A 25,157-nucleotide genomic window follows, 5' to 3' on the forward strand; every position below is an offset into this window, starting at 1 on the left:
AATCAGTGTACTGCTCTATAAATTCTTTTTGCCATTAGTTTATGGTAATCAGATTTCTTTTGTTTGTGAACTTTTCAGTTTTGTAGAGAAATTCACTTTTCAGTTCTGTCACCTCAAAAGTCTCTAGAACAAGTCAGACAGACTGACAGAATTACATGGCAATTTAAATGTTTTCTTTAGATGCATTATTTGTATCATATTTTTTCTTGAGACAAATTTCTAACTGACCAAATTATCACAAATATTGTAAATGCATGACTTGAAAAGAATCTGATTTTTCTTCTTTCTGCTCTTCTGTCAGAAAGTTGTTGTTTTAACGTGTTTAATTGAAAACGATGATGTATATATACCACCATGTATACCTTTTAAGGGAACATCCAAAACAAGTTTTCTTTCTAAAATTACCTATATTGTGAATTAAAGCATAATATCTATGTATTAATGCACCATGATGTCAGTGGGATTTGCCAGTCATTGCCAGATGCATGAATAAAATCTAATGAAGGTTTTTTGTCTGTAAAATGCCTTTGAATAAAATCTCTACTGACAGAGCTATGCTGCACATGCCGGAGGTGAGAGAGCAGGTCCTGCCCAGTCAGAGCGTGCTGCACAGCATCGACTTTGCAGAAGCCTTTCAGGACGAGCTGCTTGTAACTGAAGGTGAGAATTTCAGTGTATTTTATTTTATTTTAAATGTATTTTCTTATTTGGCTACGTTGGGTCTTAGTTGCAGTGTGTATGATCTTTTGTTGCATTGTACGGGTTCTCTAGTTATGGCTCCAGAGCATGTGGGCTTAGTTGCTTTACAGCACGTGGAATCTTTGTTCCCTAACCAGGGATCGAACCTTCATCCCCTGCGTTGCAAGGTAGATTCTTAACCATCAGACCATTGGGGGAGTCCCTCAATATATTTTAGATCTTTTGGGTCCAGTGATGTGATATAAAGAAGTGTGTTGGTTTAGATGTGATATCAGACTGAATTAGTCACAGCTCTGCTGTATAACTTCGGATAGATTACATCACTGAAATTCAGTTTCCTTAGGTATAAAGTGAGAGGAATAATATTTGTATTGTCTGCACAGAGTTCTTGTGAACTCTTGTGAGTTCAGATGAGAGAGCTTTGCCTTGTAAATGTTAGATATTAATATGTTATTGCACTTAGTGTTTGGGTGGACTTGTGGGCAGAGAATGGTCATGATTAAACTCAAGTTATTACTACTTAAGGTTTCATGATTTCACACTTATGCTCATTTTGAGATTTCTCTGCTCTTGTGTTGGGTGTGCAGTTGTTGGAGGATGTGATTGTGGTTGAGTGACTCTAATCTAGATATTTAGACCTGTTTGAGCTGAACATTTCAAGTGTTTAGTGGTATTTATTACTCATACAAAATATAAGAATGGAGACATGCAAATTGTGTAAAAATACATGTACAGATTTTCATCACAGTGTTCATTATAGGAAGAAGTTAGAAGTAACCTAAATGTCCAAGAATAGAGGATTGTTTAATCTTGCAAAAGGATATTTTTAAGCCATTCAGACAGTATGATTCTGTATTAAGTGACATGAAAAGCTCCTCATTTATTAATAAAAAAGTTATTTTTAAATTTTGCATGTAAGATCTCCATATGGTAAAAATAATATCTTATTTATAGTTAAGTGGGTAAAATTCTAGGAGTATACACACCAAAATACTAAGAATGGTTATATTCTGGTGGTAGAATTTCAGGCAGTATTGTCTTTTCCACCAACTTCTGTTTTCTGGTTTTTTAATGATGAAGTGCATACTCCTGAAGTGGGAAATGATAAGGGAAAGGGTATTTATTCCTGTGTAGAGGTGACAGACAGTAGTTTATGACCTTTCGGGCAGATTGGGAGTCTAGATCATCTGCTTCAAGGGTGGGTTAGTTACAAAGAGTGGAAAGATAGAAAATGGCTGGAAAGAGTCTCGGATTTGGAGCTGAACCTCACTTCATAGCCCCACCTCTGCCAACTCGGCTCCTCCAAGCTTCACCTTGCATGTCCGTCCTCAGAGGAAGGAAGAAGCCGTGTGGCAGGGTTAACCTGACTGTGCCCTGGACGCCATGGTATAGCAGCAGTGAGTCCCGATGAGAACGGGGCCACGTGTACAGCTCTCGGCTCAGCCACAGGACTGATTGGATGGAGTTGGTGGGTGGGGAGTACAGGGCACGGTCACAGGGGTGAAATGTGCATGCAGCCTGGCCTCTGGGGGCTAAAAGACCAAGGAGGACAGGTGGGGAAGTGCAGCAGGAAAGTTCTGACAGACCCTTTGTAGGGCTCAGGGGCCTGAAGGAGGGTGCCCTGCTAAGAGAGCGGGGAGGGGTTGTGAGGAAGAGATGTGCACCACGGTGCCTGGAGAGGTGTGTTCTGGCAGAGGGAGCTGGTGTGCAAGCATTTGGAAGGGGATGTGTTAAGGGTCATGCTGACAAACCCAGCCAAGCGCTCAGGTAACCTGCTGAGCCCCCCTGCATTGGGGCTGAGTGGGGGCTTCAGGTGGGTGGGCCCTCAGGCACCAGGCTGTATACCCCAGGGTGTACTGGCCTCCTAGAGGTACTGTGCACGCTGCCCAAATGGAGAGGGAACGCAGCCCACTTGGTTTTGTGTTAATTGGTATAGTGGATCCCCATGAGAATATTGCAATTGAAACTTTTTATATGATTATTTTGAAAAACATTTGTTTGAGCATATTACTGTGACAAGCATTCATAGTGATCTTTTGTAAAATGTGTAATGATTGTGGCAAATTTCACAATTAAGCTTTATAGTCAAAATATCTTAATATAAATTTAATTTATACTTCCTGTGTTCTTTCTGAAGTTTCATTTTAAAAATATATAATTCTTAATATTTAATTTATATGTAGAATACAGGCATATTCTCTGAAAATTTCTTGTATGTATGCATTCATTCAGGCGGGTTTATCTCTAGATAAACTGTCTGATCAGTCTAAGTACATGCAGTTATGCTAACACCACCTGGTTTCTGGATTCGCTGAGGTTAAGTGTCTGTGAGGCAGTCTCTCAGATCCTCGCTTCAGATGCTGCATTCTGGAGTTGAGGTGACGCTGCCTCTGAGCACTGCCGAAACTGAGCAGGGTAATTTATGTCAGGGGTCAGGATGCTTGTTGTTATGTTACAGTAGGGGAAGACTGCAGTTCAGGGCGGGAGGGGAGGTGGCCACAGTTCACCGCTGAGCGCTGGTGCCGCTGTCACCCAAGTCCAGGGCAGAACCTGGGCTGCAAGTCATTGATGCTGATCTGTAGGGTCAAAATCTGAGTGTCACCTGACCCCAACTAAGAAAGTACAAGAATATATGTAAATGGTGTGATTGTGTGAAGGTTCATGTATTTCACACATTATTTTCTGTTTCAGTGTATGACCTTCCCCAGCGGCCCAATGATGTCCAGCTCTTTTATGGAAACATGCGTAAAATTATACTTTCAGTAATTGGAGAATTTAGAGATTCCGTTTCCAGCAGAGAATTTCTTCCACCTTCTGCCAAACCTAGCTTGGAATTCAAAAGGTAAAACTAACAAAACATCTTTCACCAGATTTCAAGATTATTTAATTCATAGTAGAGCTGATCCTTTCCCTTATACTTTGTGCTTTTTGTCTTGAAATGTTTATTTCAGCTTTATTTTTAAATTGAAATAATTTCAAACTTACGGAAAAGTTTAAAAATAGTATAGAGAACTTCCATACACTGTACAGAAATTCCCTGGTTGATGACATTTTATTATTTTCCTTTATGTATATGAGGCTTTCTCTGAACAAGGTATTTAGGAGTGCGTCGCAGGCATGATGACCAGTCAGCCCTGAATTTGCTGCACATTAACCCCCTCATAGCCATGGCAGACCTGTCAAGGTTAGGACACTGACGTGATCCAGGACCACTGTCTGGTTTGTGGATTCCCCATGTACCTGCGAGTTCCCCAGTGGTGCCCTGTGTAGCTAAGGCAAACAACAGAAAGGACACTGCCTCTTTCCACTTTCTCTTTGGTCCAGAATCTGAGATTACATGTGTGTTTGGTTATCTTGTCCCTTTACTCCCTTTCAGTGGAGTTCCTTGGTCTTCTTTTCACGTCCGAGAAAACACAGGGTTGTTTAGCAAGTAAGATCTACAGAGTCAAAGGCGTTATCCAGAGTGAATCTTTGGTGCTGACTTAGGATGAAACAAGGAGAACCTGGGACTGCCCATGGTCCCCTTCGCGGCATCAGCTCTCCCCTCTAGCTTAGGTTTAACACCGCATCCGTAAGTTCTGGATTGATATGTGACACAGGAGGGAACTATTTTGATCATGAAAAGTATCTCATACTTTGATAATTATGTAACCTGTGTGAAATTTTTCAAACAACTGTGCCACATAAATTAGTAAGTTTCATATTTCTTTACCACGGACAATGGGAGACAGACAAGGTGCTGTGTCAGGCCTGTTTGTAGGTAAGGACCTGAGTGCGTTAGCTGTGGGATCTGGCATTCGCAAGATGACAGGTGATTTGACTAAGCCATCTTTCTTTATTTCTCCTGGGCTTTCCCTGTAAAACGGGAAAAGTAGGCTATAGGCCAGGGACCTTGCTGTTCTTACAGAGTGCAGGCCAATTACTAAGTGAAATAGTCTTAATTTCAGTGTCAACTTCAGGACATGCAGAGTGATGCTATTTGTTTCTCAGCGCAGCGTCTCTGGTGCTGAGCAGTGCTGCTTGTCCCATTACTGGGAAGATTCTTGCCAAGTTTCTCTACTGTAAGGTTAGTTAATAAATATCTTGAAGGAGTGTTACAGTAAGTGACTTAAAAATGGTAGATGATCTTGTACCTTGCCAGACTTCATGTGCCCAGTGAGGATGGATGGCATCCTGACCCATGTTATTCCTGTCTTGGCTGCTGACTGGTGATTTTCTGATCTCACCTTTCTTTCTCCATTCTGTAGTTATCTTTCCATTCTGAGGAAGGAGTGTCCTTTTTCCTCTTATTCACATGTTTCAGGGTGGACTCAGATTCAGGACCAGTCCCCTTGTCACTATTTGGTTCCCTGAGCTGCTCCCCGGTCCTGTGCCTGTGCCCATAGCACCTCTGGGCACCTCCTTATCCACAGACTCATCCTTCACTTCCTTACAACCTGGAAACCTGGACGCGGGCAGCAATGTGCTCATAGTTGTTAGTATTATTAGCTTTGTGAAGCCAGTTATCATTATTCACTTAAAGATACACAAAGAGTTCTGTTGTTTTTCTTAAATTCTTAATATTGGGCATTTTTGTAGTAAATCTTATACTTCAGAAGTTAAAGCAAGGAAGAAATTGTTGTGTATTCTAATTAAAGATGAGTAATATTTAACCTGGCTTCCCTGGTGACTCAGTGGTAAAGAAATCTGCCTGCCAATTCAGGAGACACCAGAGATGGGGGTTTGATCCCTAGGTCTGGAAGATTCTCTGGAGAAGGAAAGAGCAGCCCACTCCAGTATTCTTGCCTGGGAAGTCCAACTGACAGAGGAGCCTGGTGGGCTACAGTTACAGTCCATGGGGTTGCAAAAACTTGGACATGACTGAGTGACTAAACACTTAGCACACACGCACACGCAATATTTAACCTATACTGTACTTTATTTTTTATACATTGCTTAAGAATACACAGTGGTAAGGATTTTTATTTGCTGAAAAATATATAGTATACTTGAAGTTTTATCTGTTTTCAGGTTTATGAGTAATACAAAAATATGACACAATCTGCTTTTTATCATTTTTAATCTCTTTTCTCTCTCTCTAGTGAATCTGGCAGTTGTGAGGCACATGGTGGTAACATTTCTTTGGATGTTTTGCCAGTGAAGGGTCCTCAGGGTTCTCCCCTTCTTTCACAAGCTGTTCACCCACCTCAGGATAACTTGGCCTCAGAGGAAGTGTGGGCTGTCCACCCTGAGCACCTGATCTTGGTTGCTCCTTCATGTGAGTGTGTCCCCAACGGCAGGACAAAAATCTGTCTGGGGCCCTGGCTGTCCCTGCTCTGTGCACACAGCTCTTGTAGGGAAGACCAGAGTGTTGTCCTGACATGAGGCCATGGACCCCAGGCCAAGCTCCCATGAACAGACCCTTCCTCCTGCCACCCCTCCCCACTACCCTGAGAACTCAGTTGACACTTGGCCTCTTAGCCTTAGCATTGGTACAGTTGGTCCAGAGGAGGAAAAAGTCCTAGTACCTATGTCTATGCCCAAGAAAACGCAAGGGTAACAATTTCCAGGTTTCGTTTTTTGTCTTTGCTCAGTATTGATCTTATTCAGTATCTTTGTAGTTCCCAAGATTGAATGAAGATCTTGCTTTACCAGGAATTTGAAATTTCTGTCAGGGGCAGTTGAGAAAGCAAAATAAGTTGGTATTATAGTATATTTATGTAGGATTTGTTTTTGCTATTTATTAATCTTGGTCTTTATTATTAATGCTGTGAGTAACATTTTATCTGCTGTCATAGGTGATACAGCAAAAACTGGACGTTTCCAGATTTTAAATAACTCTATTAGGTTGCTGAAATTTGAGCTGTACTGGCCAGCACACTGCCTTACAGTGACTCCACAACATGGGTTTATCGCACCAGAGTAAGTATGACCTCCTTGTCCACTGGGTGTTATTCACATGCTTCATAGGCCATTTAAACTTAGTAGGATTTTGCAGTGTGCTGACTCTACAGAGCACCGTTCGTGGTTCTGTGGGAACACACTGAGTTCAAGACTCATACTGCTTAGCGGTGGGGCCCATCCACAGCCAGTTATAGTATCAGCCTAAGAGAGTCAAGAGCTGAGTGAGACGGGAGAGAATTCCTAGAGTGAAATCTCCTGACACAGCTATGCCTACAGAGTTACAGCATGGGATACATCTGTGCACGGGGTGAGGGTGGTAGTCCCCGAAGCCCAGTGGTCCTGGCTTGTCACCTTGGGCCTGGAAGCTTACTCTGCTGGTTTTGTCTAAGGACATTTTACAGACATGGCTTCCTGACTTCTGCTGTGTCTGAGCTATAGTCTAGCTTACTGTTTTCCACGTCTTTGGGGGCTGAGTGGTGATGAACCACTGCCCCCTCTGTGCAGCATGGTTATTGGTGGGGTAAGCCTCAGCTCTCCACTTCCTGAGAACAGTCCCAACTGGCACAGAACACGCACACCTGAAAGTTGCTTCACATTTGGCAATAGCACCTTTGCACGAGAGCAACTTGGAATCTGTTTTCTTTCCTTTTGCAAAATGATGGCGTATGGACTTCAAGAGAGTTTATTTGACCAAGACTGGGTTGAGGTAAGGTTAGGGACACTCCAGAGAAAGGCTTCTGGGACCAAAGCAGTCAGTTAAGTACTTGCTTGTTAATGGGTGAAAAACTGGAGGTGACAGGGCAGGTTGTCCACAGCAACTGGTGCATGGCCCTTCGTGTTGCGCTATTAGCTCAGCTATATTGGATGTGGGTATAGATCTCTCTTGTAACTGGTAGTGTCTCTTAAGTGACAGATCTGGTCACACTCTACATTTCAGTCTTTGTCATCCCATAGCTCTTGAGCACAGTGAGAACAGAAACCTGACCCACTGTGGGAGGAAAGAAGCACTCTTCTCCCCACCCCCATTCCAGTTACTCTCTGCAACAGTGACAGCTTAGAGTATTCATGGTAGTGGTCTTTCTCTAGAAGTATTTAGTTTGAATTACTGTATAGATGCATTTCTGTGGTGTGGTCTGTTTTCACATGAGCTTTGCCCTCAGGTTCTTGGCTTTACACCACTCAGCTTTTTGTCAATCACCAAGTTGGGACTGAGGTAAAATCAGATGTACATGGAAGCTCACCTCTGTTCTCTGCTCTTTCTGAACAGTGGGGAAACTCTTGGTGGTCATTGATGGTGCAGTGTTTTAACTCTTGTGGTTATTGCTGTTACTACACTATTCTTGGTTCTCAGTATTCAATTCTTCTTTTAAGGAGTAAGATGCAAATTCTTGTGAGTCCCAATTCCTCCTTATCCACAAAACAGTCAATGTTCCCGTGGAGCGGCTTGATCTATATACACTGTGACAATGGACAGAAGGTACTTAAAAAAAAATTTTTAATCAATATTTTTTTTGCAATTTAAATGTTATAATCCTATTGATGGCACTTATATTTCACAAATCAAATTGAGGTCCTTTCAGCCCAAACAGCTCATGTAACTAGAGCACTTAGTACAGACTTTTCCACCAGTGAGCTGAGTAAGTTTCCTGGTGCAGCAGTGGGGAGTAGGGCCTGGAAGCCACCATTAACTTGAAAACTCTGCTTTGAAAAAGAGGGGAGTAGGGAAAAAAGAACAAGTCAAATAGCTACTTTGGGATCTGAATAGACTTTACTTTCTAAATTCATCAGTGTTTCAGTTGTTTGGCATTACTTTTGTCTACCATGATTAAAAAATAGGAATTAAAAAAAACAACAATAATTTCACTTTGTGCCATTTCAGAAAATTGTGAAGGTTCAAATCCGAGAAGACTTGACCCAAGAAGAACTTTTCACTCATTTGACCTCCAGCCCACTTGGAATCCTTTCCCAAGAAACCGAGCGTGCAGTTAATCTGGTAAAACCAGCAACAAAACCACCTTCCACAAAAGTTGAGCTAAGAAACAAGACAGTTACTTTTCCTCCAACAGAACCTGGTGAGACCTCAGGTATTGTATCACAAGGTTACGTCTTCAAATGTTGATAGGTGGGATCTAACGGCTCCTAGTTAACCGTAGTTCGAGACAGTGTTAACTTTAGGAGAAAATCAGCAGTTCTCAGAAATTGTTTCAGTGACCAGCTCAATTCAAGGAAGCTACAACTAGGCCTTCAGTTCAGTTCAGTTCAGTTGCTCAGCCATGTCTGACTCTTTGCAACCCCATGAATTGCAGCACGCCAGGCCTCCCTGTCCATCACCAACTCCCAGAGTTTACCCATACTCACATCCATCGAGTCGGTGATGGCATCCAGCCATCTCATCCTCTGTCATCCCCTTCTCCTCCTACCCTCAATCCCTCTCAGGCCTTTAGTAACTCTCTCTATTCCAGGAGGCTTAGACTGTTTGTCAGAGCCATCCTTTCCCAACTCTCACTAGATCTTTGACCAGAGCTGCTGCTAAGTTAGTGGCCAGAGAGGAGAGGAAGGTGGTGGAGCCAGGGCTCATCCCTTAGGCTGTGACTGCAGGTTCTGGGCCCGCATTGCCTGCTCCGCCTCCACCCCAACCCAGCCCTCCGTCCAGGGCCTGAGAATAGTGAAGTGCTGTGTGAAGCTCTTCTGAGCTTCCTCAGGGGCCTGGAACGGTGCTCTGTGCTTCTTCAGTACGTGAAGAAGAAGATGCTTTAGTCCCTCAGTAACTTTTCCCTTTGGTTAAATACCAGATAAGGCATCTGTCAAACAGGACTTAAAAAATAATATCGAAATACAAGACAGAGCTTCTAGGTTCTTAACAGAACCTAGAAAGTTAGGTTCTGTTAGAAGCTAACAGAACAGTTAGAAAATAGTCTTTGTTGGACTCAAAGGGATCTGATTGTATTTCTTCTCTGTGGTAAGGTAATCACAGTATTTATCACATATTATCATAGGGATCTGCTTGTTTACTTACCCCTCAAAGAGTTTGAGTTGTGAAATGTGTTCCTTATAGGAAATTATCTGGAACTTGAGAATCATGGTGACACAGATGTGAGGTGGCACCTGTCATCTTTAGCCCCACCTTATGTCAAGGTCAGTGATAATTGCCTTGAATATACTGATTTTAATGTTTATGTAGGATGTTTAAAAATCTGGATTAGGACCATAGGTTGAGATTACTGGGTTTTTGTTAATCTGCTTCATTTACTTGATTATTTCTGTGGGTGGAACTAACCTGCCCAGTCTGGTTCACACAGTGGTTTTAAGAGTCAGGCTAGAGAATGTATGTGAAAATATGTGCTTGCTCTGTTTAGTTCTGCCTCCTGCAGCCCAGTTTTTTATCTGAAATAATTTTATTCTGAAAAATATATATAGATTTTATCCCAGACATGTGTGTGTGTTTCTTTCTCCTGGTTCTGAGTGCAGCTGTGTGTTGGAGGCAGGGCTGAATTTCACTTGCCAGGGAGTCTTAGCCTGTGTGCCCGCATATGGTGTCTGCCAGCAGGCACCGCACAAGCTGCATGCATGGTCACATGTTGTCACATGTGATACGGCCTCTCTGCTCTCTTCTTGGTGTGACCATCATGGTTCTGAGCCATAATGTTAATAAGATGTGTGCAAAAGATAGTGCTGGGCCCTCTGACAGGAAATGAAATGCTGATATTGCGTGGGGGTATTGGAACGCACACTCAGCAGGGTTCTTGAGGAAGCAGCAGTCTTCCGACGAGGGAGCAGCCTCCTATAGAGTACCGCAGCTGGGGGTGGGAGGAGGGTCTGTGTCCAGTGAGGCCTGGTGTGAGTGGAGCCTGGGTGCTCCCGGTCTCCAGGAAACGGGTTTGTCCTCGATGACTGTGAAGGCAGTGGTGTCACTGTGGAACTGATCTGTTGACTGTTTGTTTTTTTAAATCTGATTGTTTAAATGGTGTCTTTGTAGGGAGTTGATGAGAGTGGAGATGTTTTTAGAGCTACCTATGCAGCATTCAGATGTTCTCCTATTTCTGGTGTACTGGAAGGCCATAGTGTCCAAAAGGTGAGTTCTGACATCTTTTCACAGCCGTCTGATGGGAACACAGTGTCAGTTGTCCAGGAGTGCCTTGTTTCCACCCAGAAGAGTTCACTCCACCTGGATGGTGCTGCTCATAGCCAGGCTTCTGCGAAAGTGGCAGCAGCACAAATCTGCACTGTGCTCCTGTGGCAGGACATCTTGCTAGGTAACAACACCATGCTTGGTGTGTGACTGGTGCTCACTCATTCTGGTGTGAGCTTGTCACCTGGCTAGCCTGTGCTGGGAACATGCTTCCAGGGGATTGATCCAGACAGTGGTTTTGTCAACCAGCCAGTCAAAAAGCTCTACCAGTGCTGACCTTGCACTCTAAAACAACTTTTTTAAGGGATTTGCACTATTTTAACATTGTATTTCTATTTATTTGGATTATGATACAATATTATGTAAGTTATAGATATGTAATATAATGATTCACTATTTTAAAAGATAATAATCCATTTGTAGTTTTTATACAATATTGGCTATATTCCTCATGTTGTATAATACATCCTCCTATCAATACCTTATTTTATGCCTAAATAGTTAGTACCTCTTAATCTTCTACTCCTATATTGCCCCTCCCCCATCCCCACCAGTGACTGCTAGTTTGTTCCATACATCTGTGAGTCTGCTTATTTTTCACTTGTATTTCTTAGAGTCCGTATATATAAGTGATATCATATAATATTTGTCTTTCTCTCTTTTTTCACTTGGCACAATGCCCCCCAAATCCACCCATATTGCTGCAAATGGCATGATTTTATTCTTTTTCCTGACTGATATTACATTGTGTGTGTGTGTATGTGTACACACATACCATACCTTCTTTATCCATTCATTTGTTGATGGACACTTAGGTTGCTTCCATATCTAGGCAATTGTAAATAGTGCTTCTGTGAACATTGGGTTGCATCTGTCTTTTCAAAGTAATGTTTTATTTATGTATTTATTTTTAAATAAATACTCAGGACTGGAATTGCTGGGTTATTGTTGTTTAGTCACCAAATTGTCTGACTCTTTTGCAACTCCATGGACTGTAGCCTTCCAGACTTCTCTGTCCATGGGATTTCCCAGGCAAGAAGACTAGAGTGGGTTGCCATTTCCTTCTCCCGAGATCTTCCCAACCTAGATGTTGAACTCATGTCTCTTGCATTGGTAGGCAGATTCTTTGCCACTAAACCACCTGGGAAGCGCTGTTGGGTCATATGGTAGTTCAGTTTTGTTTTTTGAGAAACTTCTATACTGTTTTTCACGGTGGCTGCCCCAACTTACATTCCCACCAACAGTGTACAAGGGTTCCCTTTCTTCACATTCTCGCCAACATTTGTTATTTGTATTCTTCTTGGTTATGGCCATCCTGACAGTGGTATGATGATAGCTCTTTGTGGTTTTGATTTTCATTTCCCTGGTGATTTGCAATGTTGTGCATGTTTTCATGTACCTGTTGGCCATTTGCATTTCCTCTTTAGACAAATGTGTATTTAGTTCTTCTCAGTTTTTAATTGGCCTGATTTTTTGTCTGTGAGCTATTTCTATATGTTGGATATTAACTCCTTACTGGTCATATCATTTGCAAATATTTTCCCCCATTCAGTAGGTTGTCTTTTCATTTTGTAGATTGTTTCCTTTGCTGTGCAAAAGCTTATGAGTTTAGTTAGGTCCCATTTGTTTATTTTTGCTTTTATTTCCTTTACTTTAGGAGACAGATTAAAAAAATATATACTGCTACAATCAATGTCAGAGAGTCTTCTGCCTGTGTCTAGGAATTTTATGGTTTCTGGTCTTTAATCCATTGAGTTTATTTTTTATATGGTGTTAGAGAATGTCCCAATTTTATTCTTTTCCATGTGTTAACAGCTGTCCAGTTTTCCCAGAACCACTTACTGAAGAGACTTTTTTTCTCTATTTTATATTCTTACCTCTCTTGTTGCAGATTAATTGGCCATAAATGGGGGTTTATTTCTGATCTCTTTGTCCTGTTCCTGAAAGTGAAAAAGTTGGCTTAAAGCTCAACATTCAGAAAACAAAGATCATGACATCTGGTCCCATCACTTCCTGGGAAATAGATGGGGAAACAGTGGAAACAATGTCAGACTTTATTTTGGGGGGCTCCAAAATCACTGCAGATGGTGATTGCAGTCATGAAATTAAAAGACGCTTACTCCTTGGAAGGAAAGTTATGACTAACCTAGATAGCATATTCAAAAGCAGAGACATTACTTGCCAACAAAGGTCCATCTAGTCAAGGCAGTGGTTTTTCCAGTGGTCATGTATGGATGTGAGAGTTGGACTGTGAAGAAAGCTGAGTGTTGAAGAATTGATGCTTTTGAACTGTGGTGTTGGAGAAGACTCTTGAAAGTCCCTTGGACTGCAAGGAAATTGAACCAGTCCATCCTAAAGGAGATCAGTCCTGGGTGTTCATTGGAAGGACTGATGCTAAGGCTGAAACTCCAATACTTTGGCCACGTGATGCGAAGAGCTGACTCATTTGAAAAGACCCTGATGCTGGGAAAGATTGAGGGCAGGAAGAGAAGGGGACAACAGAGGATGAGATGGTTGGATGGCATCATCGACTCGAAGGACATGGGTTTGGGTGGACTCTGGGAGTTGATGATGGACAGAGAGGCCTGGCGTGCTGCGGTTCATGGGGTCGCAGAGAGTCGGACACAACTGAGCGACTGAACTGAACTGAACTGAACTGAACTGTCCTGTTCCATTGATCCATGTATCTGTTTTGGAACTGGTACCATGCTATTTTGATTACTGTAGCTTTGTAGTATAGTGAATTCTACCAAACATTTAGAGAAGAGTTAGCACCTATCCTTATAAAACTGTTCCAAAATATACAGAGGAAGAGACACTTTCTAACTCATGCTATGAGGCCACCATCATTCTGTTACCAAAACCAGGCAAAGATAATCACACACAAAAAGCGAAAATTACAGACCAATATCTCTGAATGTAGGTGTAAAAATTGTCAAAAAAAACCACTAGCAAACTGAATCCAACAATACATTGGAAGGATCAAATACTGTCATCAAGTGGGATTTATCCCAGGGATGCAAGGATTTTTCAATGACTACAAATCATAATTTGTTGATGTGATATACCATAACAACAAGTTGAAGAATAAAAACTGTATGATTATCTCAATAGATGCAGAAAAAGCTTTTAACAAAATTCAACATCTGTTTATAATTAACTCTTCAGAAAGTGGCTGAAAGCATTCTTTCTTAGGTCAGGAACAAGACAAGGATAACCACTCTCTACTTTTATTCAGCATCGTTTTGGAAGTCTTAGTGATGGGAATCAGAGAAGAAAAAGAAATAAAAGAGATACAAATTGGAAAAGAAGTAAAACTCACTGTTTCTGTTTGACAGAATATTGGGTTGGCCAGAAAGTTCGTTTGGATTTTACTGGAATATCTTGCTATACATAAGAAATCCTAAAGACGCCACCAGAAAACCAGAGCTTACTAATGAATTTGGTAAAGTTGTAGGATACCAAAATAACATAGAGAAATCTGTTGTGTTTCTGTACACTGAGAGCAAACTATCAGAAAGGAAAACTGAGGAAATAATCCCATTCACCAATGAATCAAAAACAATAAAATACTTAGGAATAAACCTACTTAAGAGGCAAAAGACCTGTTTTCTGAAAAGAATGAGATGCTAATGAAAGAAATTGAAGCTGATGCAAACAGAAAGACATACTGTGTTCTTGGATTGAAAGAATCAGTATTGTTAAAATGACTATACTACCCAAGGCAATCTATAGATTCAGTGCAATCCCTATCAGAATCTCACTGGCATTTTTCACAAAACTAGAAAAAAATTTTAAAATTTGTATGGAGACACTAAAGGCTTCTGATAGCCAAAGCAGTCTTGAGAGAGAAAGATAGAGCTAGAGGAATCTGGCTCCCTGACTTGAAAAGTATACTTGGTCTGGTACAGGTACAGTAACAAACCCACTAAAAATGTTCAAATTCTTTTTCCATTAGTGCAAAATTAATCAATACAAAGAGTTTTTCCCTTCAATTTTTCCGTAGCACACTTTGAATTGGTAACCTCAGTGCATGTGTGTAAGGTTCAGAGTCTAAATTTCTCTCCTGGATGTGGTGTTTGTAGGTCTCCATCATGTTTTTGCCCAGAGATAGAGGAGACTATGCCCAGTTTTGGGATGTTGAGTGTCACCCTGTTAAAGAGGCTCACCTGAAGCACACCTTAAGATTCCAGCTCTCTGGACATGTGAGTGTTTCACTGAATTTAAGTAAATTACTGGGTGTGTTTTGAAGACACCAGGTGAAACTGGCCTGAGAAAGCTAAGTATGTTCCTGGTTTTATTATAATCCCATTAATTCTACTGTAGCTGCTTATCATCTTAGTTTTCTTATGTGTCTTTATTTATTGGCTCTGTGAAATCTGTGTTGCCTTAATTAGGTAAGGTTTTGTGTGTGTGTGACACACACAGAGAGAGAAACAGTATAAGATAAAGCACTTGTAATTAAAGGAATTTAAAAATCTGAAGTGTCCTTTTTAAGAATTAGAAAGTAGTAAAATTCAATTGGGTAAATGTCCATGTATTTATTTCTCCTCCTCCACCCTGTGATTTTTTTTCTACAGAGTGTCAGAGCAGAAAGTGAGCCTGGAATTTCACGCATTTCCACAAATAGCCTCATTAAAATAGATAATATACTTAAGCTCCGAAGACAGGCTGTATCTGAGGCTTCTGCCCTCATACCTGGGTACGTTATTTCTCTCATTCTCATGAGTTTTTCCCAGTACTTTATTGAGGTGTAATCACATTCGACAAAATGCCCAGTGGCTTACCTGTGATTGACATGTGTCACCCCACTGCAGTCAAGGTAGAGACTTGACTCCCAGTTCCTCTCATCTGGGAGTTCTCATGTGGCTTCTCCAGCCACCCCCACCCTCACCTGGGATTTATTCTGTTCTCTATGTTGCCTTAGTTCTGTGGATTTCATGTACACCTGCACTTAGGTTTTGCCTGGCTTCTTTCACTTAGGTGGTGATGTTGGGATCTTTGGTGTTGGTGAGCCCACCTGTGGTGTGTACCTTTGCGTGTGGAATTCACATGGCCCATCACAGGGGCACGTCACCATTGTTTCTTTATCCTTTGGCATTTGCTGTCTTCCACCTTGGAGCCCTTGTGAATGAAGATGCAGTGAACATTGTTATATGTGCATTTTTGTGGACATATTCTTTCATTTCTTTTGGTTAAAAATGTCTTAGAGTAGAATTACTGAATCATGTGGTAGGAGTTTTTTTAACCTTAACCTTAAATTGAAGAATGTTCCCAAAGTAGCCTTTCCATTTTATATTCCCAAAAAGAGTGTATGAAAGTAGATTCTTAAAAACTTCATAAAATGTATGTTATATCAGTGGCTTGCAGAGCTTTAATGATAATATGTGAATGTTTTACCTAATGAAAATTTTTTTTCAGGGATATGTTTTTTTTAATAACTTTATTGAAGTATAGTTGATGTATAGCATTGTTTGTTTCTGCTGTACAGCAAAGCAATGTTATATACATTCTTTTCCATATGGTTTACACAGGATATTGAATATAATTCCCTGTGCTATACAGTAGGACCTTGTTGTCTATCCATTATATATATAAAAGCTTACATGTGCTAATCCCAACCTCCCAGTCTGTCCCTCCCCCAAACCCCTCCCCTCTGGCAACCACAAGTCTGTTCTCTGTGTCTGTGGGTCTGTTTCTGTTTCGTAGGTATGTTCATTTGTGTCATATTTTGTGTTTAGATTTCACGTATAAGTGATATCGTATAGTATTCATCTTTCTCTTTCTAACTTACATGAAAATGTTTCTTATAGTTCTTAGTTAACTCATATTTAGGTTTGACTTAGTTCTGGAGGAAGATGCTCTTAAGAAAAGGATGTTAAGTACCTCTCTGAGAGAGGAGGTTCTGCTGCCCGAATCAGCTGCTGCCAGGCATGCCTGGATGCTTCCTGGCACCAGCAATGTTAACACTGATCAGCCAGTCACCTTCACAAAACTACTTTAACTGAAATGTGGGAGAAAACACAAGTTAAAGCCATATACACAAGTTATATAATTTATTATATACAAATAGTGTAAGTTTCTGTAGATTGTAAATAGTTAACTTTCAAACCTGTCTCCATAGCAGGCAATTTGACTTGACCCACCGTGGAGTTTATGCCCCAGAAGACGTGTATCAATTTCTGCCAACGAGAGTTGGGGAGTCAAGAACGTTGAAAGTCAATTTACGAAATAATTCTTTTATTACACACTCGGTAAGTTGGAAATACTGCTGTGGGTTGTGGAGAAATAAATGTATTCTACTATTTGATAAACATTTTTCTAAGAATTAGAAGATTTTTTATAGATGATATTTAAGGTATAATAGTTAATTTTTAAAATACCTTAATACTGTGTTTGAAGAGAAACTCATGGGAAGTTTATGATCCTTTGTCTGAAAATTATCTAGTATTTGTTTTCATATATTCATTTTTTAGTTTCTGTTCTTGTTTTCTTCTGTATGATCCTATGAGCATATTTCTGGATAACATTTACTCCAGTCAGAACTATAATAAATTCATTAAAATTCCCTTAAGTGTTTTCATGAGCATTTATTGTCTTAACTTCATCTTGTGGGTATACATAAGCAAATGCATGATGTGTTGATTTAAATATGCACAGATATCTAACTTGTGTAACTTCATAAAGTGTTTCATATTAAATTCCAGCTCAAGTTTTTAAGTCCCAGAGAGCCTTTCTACGTCAAACATTCAAAATATTCTTTGAGGTGAGTTTATCATAAATCAAAGTGTTCTCATCCTGGTGTAGCTCTTTGTGTTCAGGACACTGAGAGTGCTCTTGGGGGCTAGGACTGTGATGTCTCCCTCAGTTACAGCCCCTCATCTTCATCACCAACACCCAGAGCACTAAGCACATGGTGAAGGGGATGAGGAGCCTACAGGGAAAACAGTCTGACTGTGGGTGTACGTGGTGAGTAACAACTCAGATTTGTGCAGTGTTTGGACTTAGGGTGTGACTCCTGTTACCCAGTATTTTGACAGCCATATACTTAACTAGAACCTTTGTTGTCTTATGATTAACTTTAGAGTAATTTCTGGGTCAGGTGTTAACTTGCATCACACTGAGAATCAAGAATTTAAATTTTTACTAATTTGGACAAAAATCTTCCCAGATTAATTGGAAAAATTTTTATTATCCTGTTTTCCAGTGTAATTCTTGAAATAATCCTATATTGTTCTTAAATCAAGGCCTCATTTTCTTGCCATCCTTGCTTATTTTATTTTTTTAGTGTTTGTTTTTATTCATTTTTAAGGTTTTTATATATATTCTTCCAGTTTTATTGATGTAATTGACACACAGCACTGTGTAAATTTGAGGTGTGTAGCATAATGATTTGACTTACATACATCATGAAATGATTATCACAGTAAGTTTTGTGAACACTCTCATCTCATAGATACAAAATTAAACAGAATATAATGCTTTTTTTCCTGCAACATGAACTATTAGAATTTATTCTCTCAACAACTTTCATATATAACACAACATGTTCAGTATATTTTCCATGTTGTATATCACATCCCTGGTGCGTATTTATCCTATAAGTGGAAGTTTTTGCTTTCTAAGTTTTGATGTACTTTTTATCAGTCCCACCCACCACCTTCTCCAACTACAAATCTGATCTTTTCTATGCATTTTTTTAATGTCTGAAAATATTTTTATCTTACCATCATTTTTAAAAAATCTTTATTTGTTACAATATTGCTTCTGTTTTATGTTTTTTGGCTTTTTGGCTACAAGGCATGTGGGATCTTAACTTCCCAACCAGGAATCTAACATGCACCCCATGTGTTAAAAGGTGAAGTCTTAATCACTGGACCTCCAGGGAAGTCCCTTGCCTTCATTTCTGAGAGGCAGTCTTGCTTAGTACATGATTCTGACAGTATTATCCCCCACTCCCATCTTATAAACCTGCTGCACAGGTTTGTAAATCTTATAAATCTGGCTTACATTGTTTCTAACAGGAAGTCTACTGTCATCCTTGTGTTCATTCCTCTGCCTGATGTGTCTTTTTTTCTGGCTGCTTTTAATATTTTTTTTACCATCGGTTTTTTTTTTTTTTGAGGGTGCAGTGTAATTGACCTACAACACTCTTAGTTACTGTATTTCTGTTTTTGTTTCTGTACATTTCAAACTGATTTCACCACACTAACTCGAGGATGGTACATTACCACACATATACATTACACAGTTACTGGCTGTGTTCCCTAGCTGTACATCTCATACCTGCTGTTCATTTATTTTGGAACTGGATATTTGTGCCTTGTTATCTCCCTCACCTGTTTCTTTCCTCCTGTACCCCCATCCCCTCTGGCAGCCACCTGTTTGTTCTTTTTCTCCATGACTCTATTTCTGTTTTGTTATGTTTATTCATTTGTTTTGTTTTCTAGATTCCACATGTAAGTGAGGTCATTTGATGTTTTGTCTCTCTGACTTATTTCAGTTTAGTATAATACTCTTTCAGTCCATTCATGTTGTTGCAGATGGTAAGATTTCATTCTCTTTTTATGGCTGGGTGTATCCTACTGTGTCTGTACCGTATCTTCATCTGTTCACCTGTTGACGGCACTTGGGTTACTTCTGTGTAACATTGTTTCCAGTCCTCCCACTTTCAGTCTGTATAAGTCTTTAGATCTAAAGTGAGTCTCCTGTAGCCAGCATATATGCTGGTCTTGTGTTTGTATCCATTCAGCCACTCTTTTGATTGGAGCATTTAATCCATTTACATGTAAAGTAATTATTGATAGGTATGTACTATCAATTTTGCTAATTGTTTTGGGGTCTTTCTTGCTAATTTTATTTTTCCATATGACACCTGTAAAGGTTGAAATTTCAAACTGGGTTGTCACTGATATTTACAATTTTAACATTAGGGTTGCATTGCACTTAATACTAAAAAATAATTTTATCTTCATGTTTGAATCTTGAATTAAACTTTATTTATTATATGCTCTTTCACTTTAGCATCAGGAAGCAGTCCTAGAGGCATGTTCTATTCTGTGTAAATTAGGCCCCTTGCAGGCAGTCGAGGGCTGACTGAGTTACTAGCCCAGCAACACTGACTCAGAAGCTTGTGCTTCCTCTTGTTCTTGGAAGATAAGTCATTCCCTCCACCCCTCCTACTTTCTTCCCCTTCTCGACCCCATTCCCCCATCCTCTGTGTTAGGAAACCTACCTCTTAGGAGCCCAGCCCAAAGGCACAAGTTGTGTGGAGTCAGCAGTGAATACACCTAGACCTCTCTCAGCCTCAGTGTCCTAATTTGTAAAGGTGCCAGCAACCTGGACTTGTTACAGGATACGTGAGAGGCAGTCCTGGGGGTCCTGAGAAGCCCCAGCAGGACCCACAGGTGTTGACAGAGCATCGCAGTTCTGTCAGCGCTTTCCCAGCCAGCCTCTTCATCAAGAACGTGGACGATGGCGGCCTTAAACACTCCCAGTCCAAACTTTCCCACTTCTCTGCCCTGAGCTCTCCTCTCCCATTGGTCTGTGGGTCCCTCCCATGGGACCTGAGACTGGTGATGTTCCAGGGTGTTTAGAGCAGGCTGGCTCTGCCGAGCTGAGGCTGAGCTGCAGGAGCAGTTCGCTGTTCACAGATGGTCATTTGAATTCCCAGTTGGGGCCCTTTTTAGTAACTAAGGACAAATTGATCCTGAGTGAATGATTAGTCCTGAACTGCTTCCTGTTTGCTGTCTACTTGGTTCACGTCCCTGACCTTGATCAGTGTTCGCAGGCATTGTGTCTTTAAGCATGAAGCATAGGGGTCTTGGAACACTTTTGTGTAAACCAGCATACACCTGGGGCTTCAGATCTTTGTTTCAAGGAGCACTTATCTTAAAAAAAATAAACTTGTGTTTTAAAAAGTTAAGACACCTTCAGATTTAAAAAAAAAATTGTTTGAAGAGCTAACAGCTTTTTAAGAAACAATATTTGCATTCACTTCATCTACAGTTTTGATAAAGACTCAGGACTTACAGTAACTTGTTAAATTGTTTGGCCCTGTGTCAGTGTGTTAGTCGCTCAGTCGTGTCTGACTCTTTGCGATCCTGTGGACTGTAGCTCACCAGGCTCCTCTGTCCATGGGATTTTCTAGGCAAGAATATTGCAGGGGGTAGCTATTTCCTTCTTCAGGGGATCTTCCTGACCCAGGGATTGAACCTGGGTCTCCTGCATTGCAGGCAGATTCTTTACCAGCTGAGCTACCAGGGAAAAGGCCTTATGTCACTGTTGCCCATTTTATGACTGAAGGATGGTGCAGTCAGTCTACCTGGAGATGAACGTTCCTTTTCCAACTTTCATTCCTGAATACATTATAGTTTCACATTTTTCACTTAATTTGCTTTCACAGACTTATTAAAAATTTAAACTATTATAGCTGAAATTTGTAAATCAGCTCCTTCTTGATCCTTTGCAGAGAAAAGACCTGTTTCTATTCAATACTAGTAGCATCACATGCAGCAGTCTCTGTTCCCAGCCAGGCTGTGAGAAGGCTAGCCGAGGGAGGTCCATGGGCAGTTTGTGGTTGCCTGGGAGCTGGGAGGCCTTACAGGAGACCACACGACCTAAATGCAAATGTAGTTTTGGCAGTGAACAGGTCAAAGTATTTTCACATTGCCACCGTCAGCTTCCTTATCTGACCCTGTGGCCAGCTGGTAGCATCCTTCTTCCTGGTTTCCTGGCTGCCCGTCGTCCTGTCCCTGAGCTCTTCCTCCTCCTCACACACAGATGCCTGCAGTGCTGTAGATATGACAGGGGTGATGCTTAAAGCATTCTTAACATGGAACTTTTTATCAGTGAGATGGCATTTTGCTTAGTTTCAATTTGTCTAAAAAACAGTTTTAAAATCTAAGATGTGTTCATTCTTGCCATCTCAAAGTAGACATTTTTATACAGTTGAACATGATGACTTGCCATTCTAGTGCTAGAACATTTTTAGCTGTCCTAAATTAAATACTCACTGCTTTTCTGTACAGCCTAGGTCATGTCACAGCATCTAAGAGAGCTTAGAAACATGAGAAAATATTTTTTAATGAAGCAAAATTTGGACAGGGTACATAAGGTAGCATTTCAAATTGCCTCTGTTTGCTTTATACTCTTGAACATGTTATTACTTTAAAATATCTTTAACTTTTTATACTTTGAAAAGAGATTTAAATAAGATAATTTTATACTTTATTGGTGGCAGGTACTGAAGTTATTCTGATACATTTCATTATGGAACTTAGGGTAAATATGTAATGTTACAGATTCCACCATCAAAAAAACTTTAATAATTAGCAACTCAGTATAAACTTGGTGAAATATGAATAAGAAAACCATGCATGCAAAGCAGTAACTCTGATCTGTTCAAGCAGGTGAAGTAAACTCTACGTCGTAGAAAACTCTTCCCTCGTGACACGTGCATAGGCTTAGATCTTACATAGAGGAAGGCGGGAAGCTGGCCTCTTCATACGTAAGAATGGCTTCTTTCCACTTTGGAGAAGTAGAGCCTTGCTCCCGTAGCTCCCTGAGAATCCTCTCACAAACAGGGGTGGGGCTACTCCCCGTGTAAGCGTGGGGGCTTGTACTTCTCCCAGGGGTGAGGCCGCTGGACGGTCTTGTGAGCTGTAGAGGCTGGTGCAGCGACAGTGCTGGACTTGGCAGGTGGACAGTCTGTGCAAGGCTCCAGGGGAGCCCCTCCCAGGCCCTGTTGGTCACCTTGTTTTTCTCAGGGGGCTGCCTGCCATGGGGCTAGCAAGCCCCACTCCTCGAGTGGGAGCTCTGCTCCATACCAGGAGGTCCCCTGTCCTGGCTGTCCTACAGCAGGGCTGTTAGCTGACAGTAGGTTCTGGGGGTTTGCCTGGGGCAGAGGCATGGGGCGAGGGCATGTACTGGGCACATCCTGTTGCCCACAGAAGGTAGGTGATGGTGGAGGTGATGGAAGAGGGGCACTGACGGGTGGGGTTTTGGTCAAGGTTCTCCTGTGGGCTTTAGGTGGTCCCCTGTTTCTCATGACTTTTTAAGAAGAATCTGTTGTGTTCCCACTTAGCCCCTAGAGTGTCCTCTGCTGACTGTTTATTCAAGCCTAGTCTGCTGAGACTTTGCAGTTGATGCCCCGTCTGCGGGGCTCACACCTGCCTGCATTCTGCGAGCTGGCCTTGTGGCTGAGCAGCCAGAGGGACGCTCCTAAGTTACATAGAAAGAAGGATTCGGGTTGCTGAAGTTTATAGGTTCATGGTTGTGAGGGGCTGAGGTGTTTCCAGCATCTCGCCAGCCCTGCCTCTGCACCATCAGGCACTGGCTCTCATGCCTCTGCTGCAAAAGTTGTCCTCAGCTGAGGATCTCCACGTTGTGTCAGCATGCTTTCCAGTTACATGTTCCCGTGTGTGTATGTATGTATGTATGGGAGTAAAGCCCCCTTGGTCACCACACTGCTGGGTGCTGGAGTTGTGTGGACCCTGGTTCTTCCTAGGTTGTGTCTCAGTTTATTCAGTGTGTGAATCTAAAGCAGGTGATACATATTTGTCATAGTATGTTTTTCAAAATTCTTTCTCAGTTAAATATAGAGTTCTGCATTCCATATTGAACTTTGTTAATTATGGAATCATCTAAAGATTTATTTTTGGATATTTTAATGCATTTTAGTAATTCATAAGTTACAAAGCCTCTTAGGTTGGTAGATTGTACTACATTATCCTGAGGATTAAGATGCTAACATGAAAGAGAAAGTTGTCATTTGTCAGTGCCATCAACAGGTACCAGTTTCTTTAAAAGCAGCTTTGCTTTGATGTGGAAAAATGAGGTAAATGCGTTGGTGAAAAATGACCCAGACTTTCAATATGTATATTTTGTTACACCTAGGAAAAGGGCTTTGAAAACTTGGCCTGTTTTCTGAATTTCTAGCCCACTGTGCTGGGTCAGGAAACATGCTGGAAAAAAGCGCAGTCCGGTTCCTCTACTGAGCCCGCACACGTGTGGCTGAGATCAAAGGCACTCGCCCTCTGAGGAGAGTCTGAAAGCTGTGAGGTTTCACTTAAAAACCATTATGGTGGAAGGTCGGTGGCATCAGATGGGCTGTGGGAAGGGCCTGCATCTTGTTCCCCTCAGGAATAAAGATGTATTTTATTTTTGAAGCTTTTGGAACCTTGTTTTGTGAGCAGAAACAGACCTGCCAACATAATACTTGTATGTGCCTCAAGTAGAATACGATCATAAATTTTCAAGGAAACTCTTGGTAGGTTTCCTAAGAATTTTGGAGCAAACCTGCCAGCCCCAGTAAACATTGGTTGCAGCCATGGGGTGGCTCCTGGCACATGCGCCCTGAGCCTTCCTGGGCTTGGTTGCCTCCTGTTCCTGCAGATGCAGCACCAAGCTCCAAGCCTCACAGCTCCCGTTTCCTTGACCAGGCTCACTCTCCACCAGGCATCGTGTGACTGGGGGGCTCTGTGTGCCCTGATGCCATGTTGACATCCCTTTTTCTCTGCAGAGCCCAGCACTACATCAACATGCCCGTGCAGTTCAAGCCCAAGTCTGTGGGCAAGTTTGAAGCTTTGCTCGTTGTTCAAACAGATGAAGGCAAGAGTGTCGCCGTCCGACTCATTGGGGAAGCTCTTGGAAACATCAGCTAGAATCCAGTGTGTGTAAAGTAAATGACCTAAGTTACATTTTGGTAATTTCATTTTTTCTACACTACAGTTATGCATTTGTGTATATTTTGTATGATAAATTGGATGTCTATAACTGTAGATTTGTTGCTTTGAGAAGCTAATATCTGACTAAAATAATCATGTACCTAGCCTACAGTCTTGTATTTAACTTTTACAGGGGAGAAGAGAGTTCTATTTTTGCATTGATGATGATATTCTGAATAAATTTGGCATATGTTTTAGTTGGTATATCCAGAAATAAACTTAATTTCCATTTAACTTGTCTTTTTTATATGATGTCATACAGAAATTAGAATATCAGTTTATTCTGCTATATTTCCAAGCTCCTACGTTTCTGTTCTGTGAATTTTCTCCTCCATCACAAAGTTTTGTTTGCCTTAAGCAATTTCTTCTTGGTTCCTTTGTCTTTCCACTGCTGCTGCTAAGTCGCTTCAGTCGTGTCTGACTCTGTGCAACCCCATGGACTGCAGCCTACCAGGCTCCTCCGTCCATGGGATTTCCCAGGCAAGAGTACTGAAGTGGGGTGCCATTGCCTTCTCCGGTCTTTTAGCTAGTTGCCCAGAATAGAAAGGAAAGCTTCCTTCCAAAGAAACTGTCTTTCTCCAGAGTGGGGCAGTGTCCTTATCTGTGTAGACACTTGGGAGAGGTTGATGGTGTATTTTAGGAGACCATTTATTGAAGTTAAAGATGAACAGGATGACTTCAGAACCTGGTGTAGAAGGGCACAGCCATTAGGTACCACT

General features: G+C 41.3%; 1 protein-coding gene across 1 annotated transcript in view; it reads left to right on the plus strand.

Moving 5' to 3' along the window:
• CEP192 (centrosomal protein 192) overlaps positions 1-24,672 on the plus strand; it is a 73,950-nt gene extending 49,278 nt beyond the window's left edge. The window contains 13 exon segments of the mRNA XM_013974402.2: positions 551-660; positions 3,391-3,541; positions 5,781-5,956; positions 6,477-6,600; positions 7,954-8,059; positions 8,462-8,666; positions 9,638-9,717; positions 10,559-10,654; positions 14,797-14,916; positions 15,292-15,413; positions 16,839-16,965; positions 17,419-17,477; positions 24,234-24,672. Coding sequence (XP_013829856.2) covers positions 551-660; positions 3,391-3,541; positions 5,781-5,956; positions 6,477-6,600; positions 7,954-8,059; positions 8,462-8,666; positions 9,638-9,717; positions 10,559-10,654; positions 14,797-14,916; positions 15,292-15,413; positions 16,839-16,965; positions 17,419-17,477; positions 24,234-24,375 — 1,618 coding nt within the window. The 3' untranslated portion in view covers positions 24,376-24,672.

This window comes from Capra hircus, chromosome 24 (genome assembly GCF_001704415.2).
Source record: "Capra hircus breed San Clemente chromosome 24, ASM170441v1, whole genome shotgun sequence".
Taxonomy (NCBI): domain Eukaryota; kingdom Metazoa; phylum Chordata; class Mammalia; order Artiodactyla; family Bovidae; genus Capra; species Capra hircus.